Source organism: Diadema antillarum, unplaced genomic scaffold (genome assembly GCF_040938485.1).
Source record: "Diadema antillarum isolate AM-2024a unplaced genomic scaffold, OU_Dant_1.0 scf00000109, whole genome shotgun sequence".
In the NCBI taxonomy this organism is placed as follows: Eukaryota; Metazoa; Echinodermata; class Echinoidea; order Diadematoida; family Diadematidae; genus Diadema; species Diadema antillarum.
In genome coordinates this window covers 2,167,592-2,185,000 of record NW_027270998.1, presented here as the reverse complement: position 1 = coordinate 2,185,000, position 17,409 = coordinate 2,167,592, and the positions used below count along the sequence as shown (strand labels likewise).

Sequence of the window (17,409 nt, the reverse complement as noted above, 5' to 3'; positions counted from 1 at the left end):
GTTCCATACTGGATTCTGAAATGCCAATAGACTTTACAATACGCAGTCCACCAGGTTCCCATACAGAACAGGTTAACATGCATTTGCATAGAAAAAAAAAAGGAAACGAACAGGAAAAAGGAAAAACAAGGATTCTTGGAATTAAAACAAACAATAGTAAACGGAAAGGGTAATAAAGAGAAGCTGGTAAAAATAGAGACTCAAGAAAAAGATGAAAGGAAAAGGAGATAAAAAAATACAGAACAAAAGAATCCTAGAATAATTGACAGAAGTATGATAAGGAAAAAAGGAGAATGACGAGTCAACTACCTATAACTACAGTATTAATGTCTACTTGTGTTGTATGTTCTTTGCTGATTTCAGTATTGTCTTTGTATTCCACCATTGCAGGTAACTTCAAGGCGGGTGAATATGGCACGATTCTCAAGAAATACTGCCAAAAGGAGCAGACAGCACTGAGCACACTGATGTCTGACGTCCTAAGGCCATACATTCCAGAATACAAGGGAGAAGTTGAGAGAAACTCAGAAAGTATCCTTTATCTTTATCAACAATTGTGAGGGGGTGAGGGGGAATGTGGGTGTAATGTAGTGAGATTACACTCTCTGGTCAGTTGTCCATTGCTTTAGAGCGTGGTAGTCTATCATTTATTTATCAGAGTTTTGAATCTGAAGAATTTGACAATTGAATTTTTACAAGGTGTTTGATATTGTGGACTAAATTGGAGAAATGACTAGAGGAAAACTATTTTTCAACAGATGTAGATATGATATTGGCATTGAATTCCTATGCAAAATATGGGTTTTCCATTTAATGTAATAGGTTGGATGGTGTTTAAGAAAATAAAACATGGCAAAATTGGGGTGAGAGGATTGTTACTGCATAGACCTTCTTAGCCATGGTCTGTGATTTTTCAATATGCATATCCAGAACCATGTGTGTTGCCTGCCACAAAAATTTTATGATGTGAACGTGACCAGTACCAGTAATTACAGCTAATTGGACATTTACACTGATCAGACAGGAACATTGTGGTTGAAAAAAGAAGAAGAAAAAAAAGAATGAAAGTGGACAGGGACAAAGCTGAGGTAGATAAAGCCAAATGAGGCTGTGTATTAAATTTGTGGTTGTTGTGTGTCTGTATATCTTTGTGTCAAGATGCAGTTACATCTGAGAGTCTGCAGAGTACCGATTATGTGTGTGCAGATTGCGGGTGTGATATGTGATTTCATGTAATTATACATAGTGTTGTGTCCTCAATTTTTACCTAATTAGTCCTCCAGGACACCAAGTAAATATCACGTGATTCTGCGGCTGGTAGGGTCTTTATCACACCATGTCCCCAAACATGGCTGTATGCACAAACATTTTCTTGGGGGGGGGGGGGGCAAAATTATGTGCAATATTCCAGACAATACAAAAGTAAGGGAGTGCAGAGACCCAACTGGCAGGAGAAAGGTGTGGAGGGAGCTTTTGCATATTTAGTTACATCTGTAGGTGTGCAAGTACCAATTTTGTGTGTGTTGACTGGGGGTGTGCAACATGTGAATTGAATTCATATACCTAATCACACATATTTCGTCCTCAATTTTTCCCTAATTAGTCCTCCAGGGCTCCAAACAGTTATCACGTGATTCTACTCAATGTCCCAAAGCATGGCCAATACACTTCAATTATTCTGGGTTGGGGGGAGGGGCAAGAATTATGTTCAATATTCCTTGGCAACATGCAAGCGAGGGAATACAATGACTGAGTTTGGGAGTGTGTGCTAGGGAGCTTTTGCATTTTTAGAATTGAAATTCAGTGATCTGGTGCACATGTTTGGTGGCCCATTTGGCATATTTTCAATCAAAATTAGTAAGAAATATAAAGTCAGGGACAATGTGAGTGGCTAAACCATGGTACAGTATCTTTTCCTCTTGCTCTGCATATGCATCTTCACTGTATGCTATTGAAGTCTAGTGAGATGGACTGAGCTTTTTTTTTTTGGGGGGGGGGATGGGGATATACCCACACAATGGAGCTTCTGCAGTTTTAGAATCAAAATTCTCACTCATTGGATGGACCATTTGCCATATTTTGAATCAAAGATTAATTAGAAAAATGAATATTCAAGGACAGTGTGAATGGCTAAATCATGGTATATATCACCTCTTGTGTTGCATATACAAGTGAGGGAGCTTCTGCAGCGAGAGTTGGAAGTAGAACCGAAATTTTAAAAATCTGATGCATTCTTTTGGTGGTATATGTGGCAAATTTTCAAAAAAAAAAGAGAAATATGTAGGGACAAGATTGTGAATAGCTAAATCGTGTCTATTACCTCTTCGGTGTGTGTGCCTTCGCTGTGTATTGAGTCAATGGAGATAGACAACGCTCACCGATGATTACAAAATAAATGGCAGTGAATGGAGTGGTGACAGATATCAGGATATTGCCATGTGGGCATTCACTCTGGGATTTGTGAGAAATTTAATTAGCAAACACAAAAACACCCAAATCTTTAACTGTTATGTGATTTTGTCATTACTGATCAAATTATTCCAAATCTATTCCAAATCTAATATCTAACTTTAAAGAAAATTGGGGGTTTGAACATTTCTGAGGCCCCCCCCCCCTTGCAGCCAATTCCCCAAGGTATGTATACATGTCTACTTGACTTTGTCACCCTCCTTCTCCCATGTTTATAATGTGTATGTTTACATACTCACATACACATAGAGATTCATGTATGCAGAGGATAAAGAAAAAGAAACAGACATTGTATAATCATTCAAGCACACTCTTGTATGATGTGCTGTTTCTGTCACTATGTTTTGGCCTTGATTAGTTGATTACATCACGTGGCCTTCCATTAGTTTATTATGTTAATTTTCTCTCTGCTGATTATCCTTTCCTTTTTATTATGTGGATTTGAGTAGCACCATGTATTTCCATCCTCTCTCTAGCTAATGTTGCGTTGAGGGGGGAAAAAGGCGTGTTTTCCCTTCAGGAAAGGAAAATGAAATTGTCAATGCCTGCTGATGCATCACAATTCATAATGGCCTGGGACCAAGATTTTGAAAGGACAGTCAATTTAATCAGTGTGCCATCACAATGGCTGTGTTCTACAATACCTTCTCTCCCACTGTCCTTCTTTACATCTACTGCTCCTCCTACACATCCCTCCCCAGTATATACTACCACCAAGAGTGATAACAATGGCTTCTTCAGTTTTGAAGCACTTTACAAGGTAAATTTCTGCAAGTTTCTGTGGAAAAAGATGGCCTGTAGCTGTTGTAAATCTTCAACTTTGTTTTCCCCGACTTGAAAGAAACATCAAGTCTTTGTCTATGGTTGTTCCGTATGTAGGGTCTTTAATGTCTAGAGTTCCTAACCAAAATCACATGTCTTTACAATGTGGGTTTGACTTATAGCAGAGTAAGTGACATGATTCCATACACTCACTCCTCAGTGCCCCTTATTCAATTTTGATATTTGATTTTTCTCAATGACCACAAACATTTTTGTACAAACCTAAGTTGCAGGTATGATAGGATATCGAAATATATTAGATAAGTATTGGCATTTGTACCATATCCTGGTGCAAGAACCTGGTGCTAGTTCATGACTTCAAGTGACTAGGGATGATGTGTGTCAGTGGACCTTTCCTCTAAAATGTGGCACAGTTACACCGAGCATTTGTAATGTTTGATGATGGTTTGCATGTTATTGCTTCTAGTACTGTGGTAATAAAAGTCATACCAGGTAGTTGGGTTAAAGTGTGTCATATACATCAAGACACAGCTCACATGCTGCCCCCGTAGCGAAATCATCTAACATTCAAGACCTAGATGACCTAGTAGTGTGTTAGATGCATAGCACTGATATGGTGGTCAAGAGATCAGTCAATGCAGCGTGAAGAGCTTGCATACTGCTGATAGTGATCACCAGTGGATGCGTGCACTGCTTGCATCACACATGACGACTGTGACGAACAGAAAGAGAAGCGGATTACGATTTCTTGACATACCCAGGATTTTATCTATGCTTCCGTCTCTGCTGCATCCCTAGCCTCTTTATAACCAAGAGTATTCTTTCACAAGTTATCCTTTCATTCAGTCTTGCTATTGTTTCTTGACATTCAATGGTTCCATTAAAAACGTATTGACTGCATGTTTCCCCACCCTCGCCCCCACGAATACTCTGTATTTGTATCATAAAAAGACCTTGTCAGCCCTATGTGATGGCTTATCAACATCTTCTTTCATCGTTTCATCCAGTTCATTGCTCCAATCCTCTCCAAAATCATATTTGTTTCATCTTTCACAAATTTGTTTGCCAGTATTTTTCTTCTCCCTTGAGATGCAGTTATGACTTTTATATAAAGCTGTGTATGTATGTGTGTGTGTGTGTGTTTGTTTGTTTGTGTGTGTGTGTGTGTGTGTGTGTGTGTGTGTGTTGTTTTTGTTTTTATGGTACCTTTTTAATCTTCTTCCCTTTTTTTTCTGTTTGTGCTGCTTATCCTCACCCAGCTGCCAAACAAATGTAACTATGATATGGTATACTTGTAGTTTAGTTGGGAGATGGGCTCACTTCGTCTTGCAAAAAGGGACCTACCATAGTTTAATTCAGTGACATCGTTTTTCTAGATAATGACTTCAAAGGTGGTGTTACCTTTCACCTAATCTCAACTGCATTCTTCTTCTTTTTTTCATCTATCTATTCTGTAAAAGCATAAGTTATTGGGGCATCCAACCCACATTTCTGTGGATATCAGCGTACTGTATCATTCTTTCATGTGTGATAACCTGTACTCTTGATATGCACGTTCTCTTGTTTCCGTTCTTGCACCTGTTGCAAATAATCGCACCTGTCTGTAATGCTTTGTCAATGTATGTATTGTGAGTTTGAGATTGAAAATATCAAGTCAGAAATTAGTACCAGAGATAAGGAATCATACATTTGCACCTGCCTCTAATACTGTACCAAAGTATGTATTATACAAATGATGCACAGGATAGAGTGCGTTAGTGGAGGCGTATAGCGCACTCAAGCCGAGTGCATGTTGCACTACATTGTAAATACCCGAGAGTGAGCTGCACCTCCACTAACGCCACGAAATAATCCTGTGCATCATTTGTTTTATAAAATGGGTCAAAAATTCGAAAACGAACAGTATTTTTCAGCGTTTTTCACGTACCTTTGTGGGTCAAGACGTCCGAAGATGTTCGTCCCAAACATTTACGCACGTCGCACTCGGAAATCCCGCACATACAGTATAAGTATGATGGGGGGTTGGGTTTCCGAACACTTAAGTTCCCGCATGAAAACTTACTTATTTTACATAGAATATGCACCCTTTACCTTAAAGACTTGATATAGACTCCTCATATAGGCCTACTAGACAACATACTCTGAAAACGGCGTGAGAATTAACCTGCTAAATCGTTGGATTTGCCCTTCAAAGTGACTCCATGTACGCGTCCGGTCCCACAACGCTTGGTCTACTGTACTGTACGTATAAGAGTATACGTACGCCACTCACTGCACAAAGGGAAGAAAGGCAGCCCGAACTAGAAGTTGTTTACAGGATTGACAGCGCGTATGCATGCAATTCAAAGGAGCCGCCGCGCGCACAGACGATCGCCAATAGGATTTAACACGCAGTGCGATGGGACTAGAATAACCAAAGCACACATGACTCATTTCAGCGCTTCCTGTTGGCTACATTCTTGAACCCATTTTATAATGTTTATTATGTGATAGTTCATCTTGTAATCCAGAGGAGTACATCCTTTATTTCTCTCTAATTTTTCTGTCATACATGCGCTCACATGCATGCACTTAGCACACACACACTTACACACACCAGGGAGGTGTTCACCTCCTTGCACGCACAAAGCATAATGCACACACACACACACACACACACACACACACACACACACACACACACACACACACACACACACACACACATTCTCCATCTTCTTTTTTATCCTTATGCATCACATTAGTTCTACACCCATTTTTTTTTTTTTTTTTGGATAACTCTCTAACTGACACCCCTTCTGCCATCAGCTAAGTAATCTGCAGGGAGGCAAGAATTGAGGTGAGAATTGTTCAGCTGGGCAATTTCATCTTGCTCATCTGGATTGTGCAATGTACCCTGCAGGAGGGAATGCTTGTTTTAACCAGTGTGATGCATGTTGCTGTGTGTTTGTATATCAAAGCACTGGGTGCCTTTTTCTATCTTGCTTGTTGATATGATTTTTTTCTCTAGATTTCCTGTTTGGCATACAATGGAGGGGCTTTTTGTAATTTTTTTTTTAATTTGCATTATGGGGGAAAAAATGAAAAAAAAAATCTTTTCAGTAGCCTTTTCAGATATTGTATGAGTAATTGTCATTGTTTCTTTTTACTTTGTGGTTGCCATGAATACCAGTCTCAATCTCAATTTGACAAATTGTCATCTGAAAATGTGTTGTATCTAGTGTAAAGTAGATTAGGTCTTGAAATTTTTTTCTAGTCATCCATGGCTGCCAGGACAAATAATGCAGTTACGTGCACATATTGTGTTTGTTTGTTTGTTTGTGTCTGTGTGTGTGTGTGTGTGTGTGTGTTTGTCTGTAAGATTGCTACGATTTGTTGGAGCATAATGATTTTATTTGTGGAAAGAGTGACGTATTATGTGCCTTCATTCTGGGTGTTGATAATGATGTTCATGAGAAGTGATGTGAAGTCACACCAGATTGTATAATATCTCACACTGCTGCAGATTTTGTATGTTCCTTAACCAAGCCTTGCTTTACACAGAATATGTCCAGATGCAGGACCTTCTGGGTGACTTTGACAACCCTTCGGTGATGGATTGCAAAATGGGGACAAGGTAGGAGTTCCATCCATTAACACTCCCATTACCTACCAACCTGTTTGTATGCAAAGTTTGAGGCATTTTTATTTGATGGTCCTGAGAAGGTTAAACTGTTAGGTAGTAATGTTGTGTAGTTGTTTGTTAGAGTGTTTTGATTTGTCAATATTTTAAGTCTCAAGCCTTATGTTTTTTCTTCTGATGCAAAGACAGAATCTAAAAAAAAAGAAGAGTATGTCAATGTATGCTAGGAAATGACTGTCTTGACTCTTGTTGTTTGTTAGTTATTATTTGCAGGGTATATACTTCCATACCAGTGCACAATCTTAAAAGAAATATTCAGTGGTGTCATTCATTAATTTCAAGATAAACAATAAAGAACATTATGTGACAGAAATAATACAAGCAAAGAGAGGGGGAGGAAAATGAAGATATCATATATTGTAGCAACCTCCAATCCATTTGGCTCTGTGTACTCAACAGTGTATACAGTACAGAATGAAACAAATTGTGTTCGATAATGGAATGAAATAATTCACACACACACACACACACACACACACACACACACACACATACACACACGCATGCACACACAGGCACACACGTACTTTGCAGACATTTTACACATACTTTGCAGACATAACTACATGCAGATATAGATACATTCATAATCTTTTTGTTTATTATTGGAAAAATGTGTGATGTAAAGTGATTACAATAATCCTCTTATGCTTACTGTGAGGGTGACATAACTCATGCCTGTTCTTTTTTTTTTCTCTCTCTCCATCTCTCCCTCTCTCCATCTTCTCGCTTCTGTCATTTTTCTCCCCCTTTTCTGTCTCTCTGTCTATCAATCTTTTTATGTACATATATTCATCTATATCTCTGTCTGTCTCTGTCCTTTCTTCCTTCTTCTGCTACTTGCTACGATCAATTTCACAGAACCTATTTGGAGGAAGAGCTGAAAAAAGCCAAGGAGAAGCCCAAGTTGAGAAAGGTTTGTTGAGTGCTGCTTTTTTCTCCTTTATTTACTGATCAAATGATTACTGGGTCACTGGTGCTTGCCTTGCTTTAAGCAAAAAAGTCTATATAGTGCACATTTATGGTGATTGTCTCTTGTATTGAGAAAGAGAATAAAGTGTGTGTGATAATTGTTTGTCCCGGTGCTTTATAAGGTAAGTATGTGAAAAGATTTCCTGATAATGTGTCATATTTAATTTCTTCTTTATGACCATTGTGAGTTGATTTTGTCACGGATAAGTAGCTGACACATCCATTGAAGCTGTAGAGAATGAAAAAGTCACTCTATGAATAGACCAATATCATTCCAAGAAGAAAATCTGAGTATTACTTAGGAATGTCAATTTTTACATGATGCCAAAGTGTTATTCTCATGATGTTTTCTTGGCTTTATGTTTTTATTCAAGTGACTCTTTACCCCATGACAATTTACCCCATGTACTTTTAACATTGATATTTTTGCACAACAATATTTTTGCAAGTGACAGGTGATGGAACCTCTTAGCAAGTGGTTAATTGTGCACTTTGTGATCTTCTCGTTATGATAATTGCAAAAGAAAAAACATAATACAAACATTCAGAAGAAATTCTGACTTCTCAAACAAACCACTTTGTTAAAACGTTGTTTGGTTTGAGATCAAATCTGTAAGGAAAAGTACTAGTATTCCAAGGATTTGGGGAGGGGGCTCATAAGCAAGTAGTAGTCACTTCATCTTGCAGGGCTAGTGTGCTGGCCTGGGACAGTGCATGTAGGGGTCATTTTTTCTTGATATTTTTGTGATTGAGAGCCTTTTTGCAAAATTGACGAGAAGAAAACCACCATGAAAATTTCAGCATTCATAGTTTATCATTGGGACTGTTCAGCCATGTCACTTACAACCTCAACCATTTGTCTTCATTTCTCTCTGTCAGTCTGTCTGTCTGTCTGTCTGTCTGTCTGTCTCTTTCTTTTCCTGTCCCATTGTATGATTGTTTTCAAAGGCACTCCCACATTATTACTGATTTTGAGTAGAAGTAGTGATGTCGGATTGAAGGCTGATAACATCATGCTCATGCCAGACATTGAGATTTTGTCAGGATGTGTGCTGAAAAAACATGGCAGAATTCTTAGGGGATGGGGGGGGGGGGGGGGAAGGGTAGGAAGAGGAAGGTATACAGTATAATGAAGACAGCAAAAAGAAGAGAAACTTTATGTGGTAATGCACAAAATTGAGATTACACATTTGCGCAGTCTCTGCTTCGTGGACTCGAACACAATAATAGTCATTTCCATCATCCTCAGTCGCCATGGTTACCATCCTTCATCTCTGAGAGAGAAAGGACATGGGTGCTTTGTGTTCTCCTGTATCCCACTGGGCACGCAATGCTATCCGAGAATAATCTTCTCGCGAGGAAAGAAACTAAATTATTCTCGTACCTCGAGGTCCGCAGATCATTTCTAGATGATGCTGGCAGTAATGCTGTTTTGTCACATAGTGTAGGTCATCCCATTTTTGCCCAGCCACTTTCGCCAAATGTCCGTGGAACACCTCTTGTAGTTCAGTCCATTTTACACGACTTTTTAATGACAGCAGTATCTATGCCTACATGTATTTTGTGTGAGTGATTTCAGGTGACCTCGCAGTGAAGAAAATGAGATTTTTTTCTTTCTTTTTTTAGTCATGCTGTTAGAATAACGTGAATATAAGATTACAAAAGATAAGGCAATATGAAGATTTATTCCTTTTTGTGTTTTGCGATACATATTTACAGAAATACATACTGGATGGTTCAAATCAAAATTAGGTACATAACATATTATGCTGTAACATACAGCATTGTATGTTGATCAAGTAGTAACTTTCTTTCTTATAGGAGTGGTGTGATGTTGATTTCACCAGAAATGGTTTGATGCTGGTGTCACCAGAAATGAGAAGTGGGACAATGTAGAGCATTGGCAACAGTTGTTTTGAAGTGTCCTCATTTACCACCAGTGATGGTCAGTGGTGTGGTTGGCATAATGGTCTCATACAGGCTAATGGCCAAATGAGAGAAATAATCAGTGAGGAATGCAGAGGTGCCGAATCTCTGTGATGTCCCAGGAGGCTCCTTGAAAATGTAGATTTCTCTTCATGTCCTTACAAGAGAATATAAAAATCTGCCTGATTTGGGAATTTTTTGTCTCCTGTAGAGATGGCATGTAACAGGGAAGCATCTCACTGGTTGCCCTGCGGAACCACCGTGATTTTGATGCGTGAATGCTGGTATCCCTAAGAGGAGTGACATTAATGCAATACATTTGAGTCCAATAGTAAGACCCCTCACCCCAAGTATCATACTAAGTCCTCCATACTCACTTAGCTGTCTTTCTTTCTCACTTGTCCAATAGGACATGTACCAGAAGATGATCGAGATTGACTCCAGCGAGCCAACGGAGGAGGAGAACCATCGGCAGGCGGTCACCAAACCGAGATACATGCAGTGGCGGGAATATGTCAGCTCCTCTGCAACCCTCGGCTTCAGGATAGAAGGGATAAAGGTAGAGAGAACAAAAGTGAAGAGGGGATTGTCCTTTTAATCTTTAAAGAGTGAATCTCAGCATTTTACCTACTGTTGGGGAAAATAATAGTAGTAGAGAGAGTGTAGAAAGTAGAGAAAAGAAACTCTTTTTGAACCAAATGACAGTGGAACTTAGTCTTAACTATCAGTTACTCAAAACCAGGTATATCCATGTAGAAAGGGACATCTGTTCAACCAATATTTGTGTACAAAATATGCATATTTTGCTTTCCTGTAATTGAGTATATTGGAAAGGATATAATTAAGAAGTGAATACTATTAAAGAAATAAACCATCTCGTTAACATCTGGATGTTGAGCCTAACTCAATTTAGAATGCCATGCATGTGTGCAGCATTTGTGTGATTTAATGTTGTCATATGGCAGGCTTTTTCTCCTTCTGTATTTGACCAAATTTTTGCTGTATATTCGTGCTTTCTGCAGAAAGGAGATGGTCATTCGAGTCGCGACTTCAAGACGACAAAAACGAAAGAGCAGATCAGCGAGAGCTTCAACTTCTTCATCGATGGCGACGCCGAGGTACAGGCCCGCTACATCCGCCGGCTGAAGGCCGTCCGAGCAACGCTCGAGGCTTCCCCCTTCTTCAGCACCCATGAGGTGAGTGATGCTGCAATAGATAGTCAGGCATGTCCAGCCATGTGTCTCCTTAAGTAGCACATACTCATCTCTTCTTGATTTTTCGAATGAATAGAGGTTATCATTTCAGAATCATGAAAGTTGCCATACAATAGTCATAAGTCAGAGCTCTGCATGATGCTTCAGAAAATATTTCACCTTCTTGCTTGATACAGCACGGGTTAAGAGTTTCATTCAAGCATCGGGCAAGTGCCCAAGCACTTGATTCTTGCACAACACCATGCTCACGTCGAGGTTTAAGATGAAGAATGTGCTGTATGCACCGTATATTTAGCGAGTCTAATTTTTCACGAGTCGGAACTTCTGACAATTTCGCAAATTAAATTTGCAATTGTGGAGTGCAATGCTGTACAGAGAAATGTATGCGTGCGCATCACATTCATGTTGGAATCAGAGTCGAAGTTTTTGTGCGTCTTTAGATTCACAAACATCATCTGACTTGAAAAATTTGTATAAATAATAACCTCATGAAATATGCATCATATACAGTATATCACTTGGACTTCATAGCCAAACCCTATTATCGAGTAGGTATGAATGGGAAACTGTGTTTCATTGACTGTAGCTCACTAGCATGTTGATGAGACAATATGTGTTAGCACCTGTTAAGAGACACCATGATATCATGTGTGATTGATATTGGTTACATGTTCTAGAAAGAAGCCCATTTCATGAAAAGTGATATTCAGATAACATCTAGATGTTTATTCCCTCAACATCGGACCCTATAAAAAAATGAGGTTATCACACCTGCCAGCAGCAATAAAGTGATATTTTCCCATAGATTTACAAGACCAGTTATGTCTATCCCCCTGGCTGACAAGACCCTGTATCTAAAAAAAAATGATGAATTTTCAGGAGAGCAAAAAAATTTCTTACTTTCGCAACGCTTTTGCTAAATAACATCAATGTTTATATCAAGTAATGTAGAAATATTGTTTTTGCTTTAATACATTGATGATTGTATTGTTTTGATATTTAATTCAGTATTTTTGACATTCAAACTTTTTTCAAACTGATTTTCTTAATACATATATGTGCCGTATGAGATACAAAGTCTTGTCACAATATGCTGCATCTATGATCGAGGATAGTAGCTTCCAGGGACTAGTCTAACCAACCTCTCCTTTTTTGTGTGCTCACTTCCGTGCACCCACAGGTGATTGGTAGCTCGTTGCTCTTCGTCCACGATCGGACAGGGAAGGCCAGCGTGTGGATGATCGACTTTGGCAAGACAACGCCCCTCCCCGACAACTGCACCAACGACCACCGCACCCCCTGGGTGGACGGAAACCATGAGGACGGCTACCTCTACGGCCTGGATCAAATGATCCAAGTCTGGACTGACCTTAAACCATCCAAACCGGCATCATAGTCCTAGGGAAATACCCTACGATTGACCGGCGCTCTCAGTGAAATCACAATTGAGGTCACACATGGCATATCCTCAAGGGCAAAAGACTTGATTGGTGATATTGTCTACGAACAGCTCTGTTGAAGGCAAAACAAGGAAGTGCTTTTTCTAAAAATGGTGCTACATAGCTCTGTAATGAAAGTCAAGAAAAAACAAACAAACAGAGAAACACATGTCAGAAGTTGGTAATCTGAGAGATCTTCTAGTGCAACCAAGAGGTCACATCCCAATCCCCCCCCCCTCTTTTTTGTCCATGTGGAGAAAACAAAGGTTCACCTACTGTGCAGCCAAGAGAGATCTAGGGCAGATATCTTGTGTACCATCTGAGTCTAGTGTGCCATCTCGACATGCCTCCGGGTCTAATTCTGCCCCAAGTGATTCAGTGACGCATACTCTGTGCTGCTCAGCAACTGCTGCTCCCACGATGCAGCAATACAGATCAGAGACTTCTCTCCGCCCTGATCGTTCTTTCTTACTCTCAGACGATGGATTCCCCCAAGAACTGCATCCCAAGATCAGAGATGAAAATATATATACATATATATATATATGCTGCAGAGTAAAAGGGGATGTGACATCAGGCATGAAAAACCAACAACAGCGACGAAACTTGTGTCTGAAATCTTGTACTTGTTACTGCACAAATCACCCAATATCTAAATGTCCGTACACACAAGTTTCAAATATATCTGTGTTCTCTGAAAGTTTGTTGAAATGCCAGGATACTTCATATTCTCTCCTTTTTTTTTCTTTTTTCTTTTTTCTTTGCCAAGGGGAAGAGGAGGGAAGAAGGGGAGGTAGGGGGCAGACAAGGGAAAGTTCTACATGAAAAGTGGTGGACTGTTTATCTCAGGTAAATCAGCCATTTTGCACTGGTAAAAAAACAAAAACAAAACTTGATTGAGTTTTAACGTTCACCCAGTAGGCAGCCATAAGTCCATTCCATGCCGATTTAACAGTGGGGGCCTTCAGTTGCAGGTAATTAAGGAGGGTTTGGGAAAGAGACGAACCTCATCGTAGCATCAATGGCATCCAACTTGGTATTCATATACACTTTATATAATGCCATCTGACAATAAATTTGGCAGAAAAAAAAAAATGAATGTTCCTTTTAAAGAGGACTGCTACAGTGTACATCACCTAAAGCACAGGGGCTGAACTCGGTGCCCCAGCTAGAAATGACCAGGAATAATCAAGGTAGACTTTCCATACCTATTCATTTACTGGCCATTCATTACTGAATGTGCTCTTAGGTCGATCCCAAGAAACACACACACCCACACACACATCGACACACAAACATACACACACAAACAAAAGCCCCACAATGCCAAGTTTCACCGAGCGTTCACACAAGGGTGATTCAGCGTTTGAAGCATTGTGAGAACGCATCAAGATGGGTTGTCATGACTACAACTCATCGTCATCTCTTTACCTCCGTTGCTTTCCGCTGATTCTTGTCAGAACTGTTGTCCAGATGTGCCTTTTCAACAAATATAACAAATATAATAAAAATAATGTTTTTAATTTCTCCTTATCCCTCTTATCTATTACTTTTCCATATTTGATAGTTAAGCTACTACTGTATTTGTGCAGGACACATGAATGGGGAACATACTTTCATATTAGTCTATTGTTGTTTTTCATGAAGAGAAACTTTGTATTTTTATCTTCTTCTTTTTTTCTACCTACTGTTGTGTATTGTACATTGAGAGAAACAATCTTGCAGAGTCTGGTTTGGTTATTTTCCTTGTACAGTCAGATCGTTTTTTTCTATGATAACTGTGTGGTAGCAGGATTTTATTTGACAACAGAGGCTCTATGTGACTTTTGCGTTACTAGGAATGACTTACAGTATCTGCCAACAGCATTCTTTGTTTTGTTTTGTTTCAGTATACAGAATGGGAAAACAGTGGTGACATATAAAGTCAATCAGCATTTTGTGTGGCAGTTTTTTTTATCTTGGCATTCAATGCACCTGTTGATATTTTTTTTTGCCACGTTTCATCGATAATTGTATAATTGATGAGATGGCATGAAAGGGATAAGAAAACAGCTACAGCAAAAGTTAATTTGTTAATTGTATAAAATGCTCTTGTGTCAATTTGTATATAATTGTATCAATACCAGCATTAAATTATAGATTGTACATTTTGCACACGTAGCAATCATGTGTTTGTATATGCGATTGCTAAGCGTCCATCGAGGTATGGGATGACATTGCCAATTGAAAACTGCAACATGTGAAGTGATGAAAAATAATTCACCATTCAGTGTTCTCTGACAACTAGATACAACAAACAGCTCAGATTGTTTGGGATAGAATCTGATGAGAACATTATCCTTTTGTGTTTTTTTTTGTTTTTACTCAGTGTATTTTATTTATCAAACTCTGTGTATGCTCACTGACTAAATAAACACAGCTAGAGTAGATTATCTGATTCAATATGATGAGTTTGTCAGTGCGAAGTAGTTGTTACCATGGATGTAATTTGCTGTTGCTGGCACTTCACCATGGGTTGCTATAGTGTTGGTACAATTGATTTTGTTTTCATATTTTATGTAATTGCTTTATAATGGCCATTATCATTTGATCTTTCTCTCTATCACTGCGATTAAACCATTCCGACAATTTTTTTCTTCTGAGGTAGAATAAGGGTACCGGTAAAAGATGTCTAAGTCAGTGTATCAGTGTATTTTAATCTTTAACCATTTCTGTAATGGTGATTGTTTTTTTTTTTTCTACTTTTGATCACAATTGTTTCATTCTAGTGAGATAAAGAGGTCAAATTTGCAATGAAAAATCTTACTCTCAAGAACCCATTCCAGGAGTGGCCAGACAGTGTCTCCACATTCCAGGTTTTTCATCATGCTTGAGGTGATGGATTATAACCACCACTGCGTCTGCAGTGGATGGAAATCAATGTCTTTCACAAGTATCTCTGAATGCTCTGCACATGCTGTGCTACGCGCATTCTCCTACCCCACCACCCTTTCCTGATCTTATGTTATTGCCCTTCATTGCATTCAGAGCCTCTCTCTCCACCCCGTTAGAACTTTTGTAGAAATCATCTCCCCTGTGAATGCCCGTTTAATATTAGTTTCATCACTCATCAATTTTAGTGAACTCTCTTATCTAGTGTGGCCATAAGATACAGCTAAAATGCTTCTTAGTTTTCTTTTGTCTGTAGGAAATTTCATCGCAACCTGCTGTCAGTCTTTCTAGAGAAGTTCATCCGAAACCTTACTTGCATTTTCAAGGAGAAGCAAATCATAATTGCATTAACCCCAACCCCTCCCCCTTGTGCTGCTATGTGAATTAAAATGATCACCTCTTTTCTGTGTATGTCTTTTTTCTCATGTGTCTTAAATCTTTGTCTTTTTTAAATCTAATTTGCATCCAGTTGCCTATCTCTACAAGTTGGCTACGCAGAATCTCGATCTTTCTTTGATTAACCATTTTGTTGACATCGTATCATATTATGATAACAGGGATGTACATATGAAAACATAACCTGTAATTGGTGTTTGTGTGTGACGCAGCTGTTTAATCTTGCAGTGGTTATCATCTTTCCTGGGTCAAAGTGTGCGAATCTAACCCACATCTGTGCCTATGCAAATGCATGTCCTGCTATAAACTCCAGTGCAGGTTAGACTGGTGAAAACAGCCTCAAAATGCCTATCCCATGCCTTCAGAAAGAGAGGGGAAATGGAAAACAACTTCACTTTGTAAACTATCCATAAACAATAGCCTTAATCCCACTCTATTGTGAAAATAAAGTGAGATATGTCTTTACAAAGAGTATGTCCATTTATAAATCTGTGTATCAGTCTTTCTATCTGACATAATTGTTTGAAGCCTACATATTACCTTCATTGATGCATTTGTCAGTAGCCTCTGTTCTCTGTTAGCAAGGTATTGTTTGATATTATTTATTCATAAGGCATTGGAGTACAAATTTTTGTATCCTGCTGTAATTATACAATAAAAATACCCTGGGATTTCTTTTTTCCTCAATTGTCAGCTGTATATCTGTTTTAATTTCAGGTGATTTTATTGAATTTATAACTATTTTCTGCCTCAAATTGCACCTCCAAGAACAGTCTTGGATTTTGTTGCAATGTATGATATCAAAAAGCAGTAAGTGGTAGTTGTATCAAATCATTTCTTCTATTACTTTTCCAGTGGAGAGGCTGATGTAGTGTCAGGGTCCCACTGTATGAAAGTGTGCCATCAGTTTGGTCATAAGTCAGAAATCAGATGGAATGTTGGCCTTCAGCCAGTCTGAATTATGCTTTGGAAACTAAGCAAGTTCCCTCAATTACAACCACTCACAGTTCAGACAAATACCAAATTTCACTCCACAATTACCAATTAGGTTCAATTCAATACATTTTGTTTTGTTTTTCAATGCGGAGGGACCCTTGTGGATCAAGGTCTAGCTAAGTGCATTCATCAGAGTTATTCTTATACTTGATGCGAGTCAATTACAAGAAAAGTTCCAATACGTAGATCTATTATGTTAATTGTGCTCAGTTGCAATATTGCCCGATGTTACTCAAAATGACATCCATTTTTCTCCTAACACAGGAAAAAAAAAGTTGATTAATTTATGCTGTGTTCATTTTTTAGCTTGTTAATCTTGACTTTTGTTCACAAAAATGAATGATCTTTCTAAAACCAAGCATTAAGCTCTTCTTTTTTTTTTCCTTCACTTGTAGCCAACTTGTCAAGCAGTCAAACCTCATTTCTTCAGTGGTTATCTCCTATTCATCCCCTTGAAATACCTGATGCCTTTATTTTCCTTCAAATATTTTTCTTAAGTAGCTGATTGTACTTGTACTACAGAATGGTTGGAAGTGAGACTATTGGCAAGGTATGGCAAGATTGAATTCCTTTAGTGTGTCACCGAGTATAGGTACCCTGG

General features: G+C 38.7%; 1 protein-coding gene across 1 annotated transcript in view; it reads left to right on the top strand.

Annotated features, from left to right (window-relative positions):
• Positions 1 to 16,901, top strand: part of LOC139719384 (uncharacterized) — a 139,355-nt gene extending 122,454 nt beyond the window's left edge. The window contains exons 4-9 of the mRNA XM_071630802.1: positions 391 to 531; positions 6,796 to 6,868; positions 7,796 to 7,850; positions 10,242 to 10,391; positions 10,855 to 11,028; positions 12,227 to 16,901. Of these exons, the coding sequence (XP_071486903.1) occupies positions 391 to 531; positions 6,796 to 6,868; positions 7,796 to 7,850; positions 10,242 to 10,391; positions 10,855 to 11,028; positions 12,227 to 12,442 (809 nt within the window). The 3' untranslated portion in view covers positions 12,443 to 16,901. The remainder of the gene's footprint in view (positions 1 to 390; positions 532 to 6,795; positions 6,869 to 7,795; positions 7,851 to 10,241; positions 10,392 to 10,854; positions 11,029 to 12,226) is intronic.
• The last annotated feature ends 508 nt before the right edge of the window (positions 16,902 to 17,409 follow it).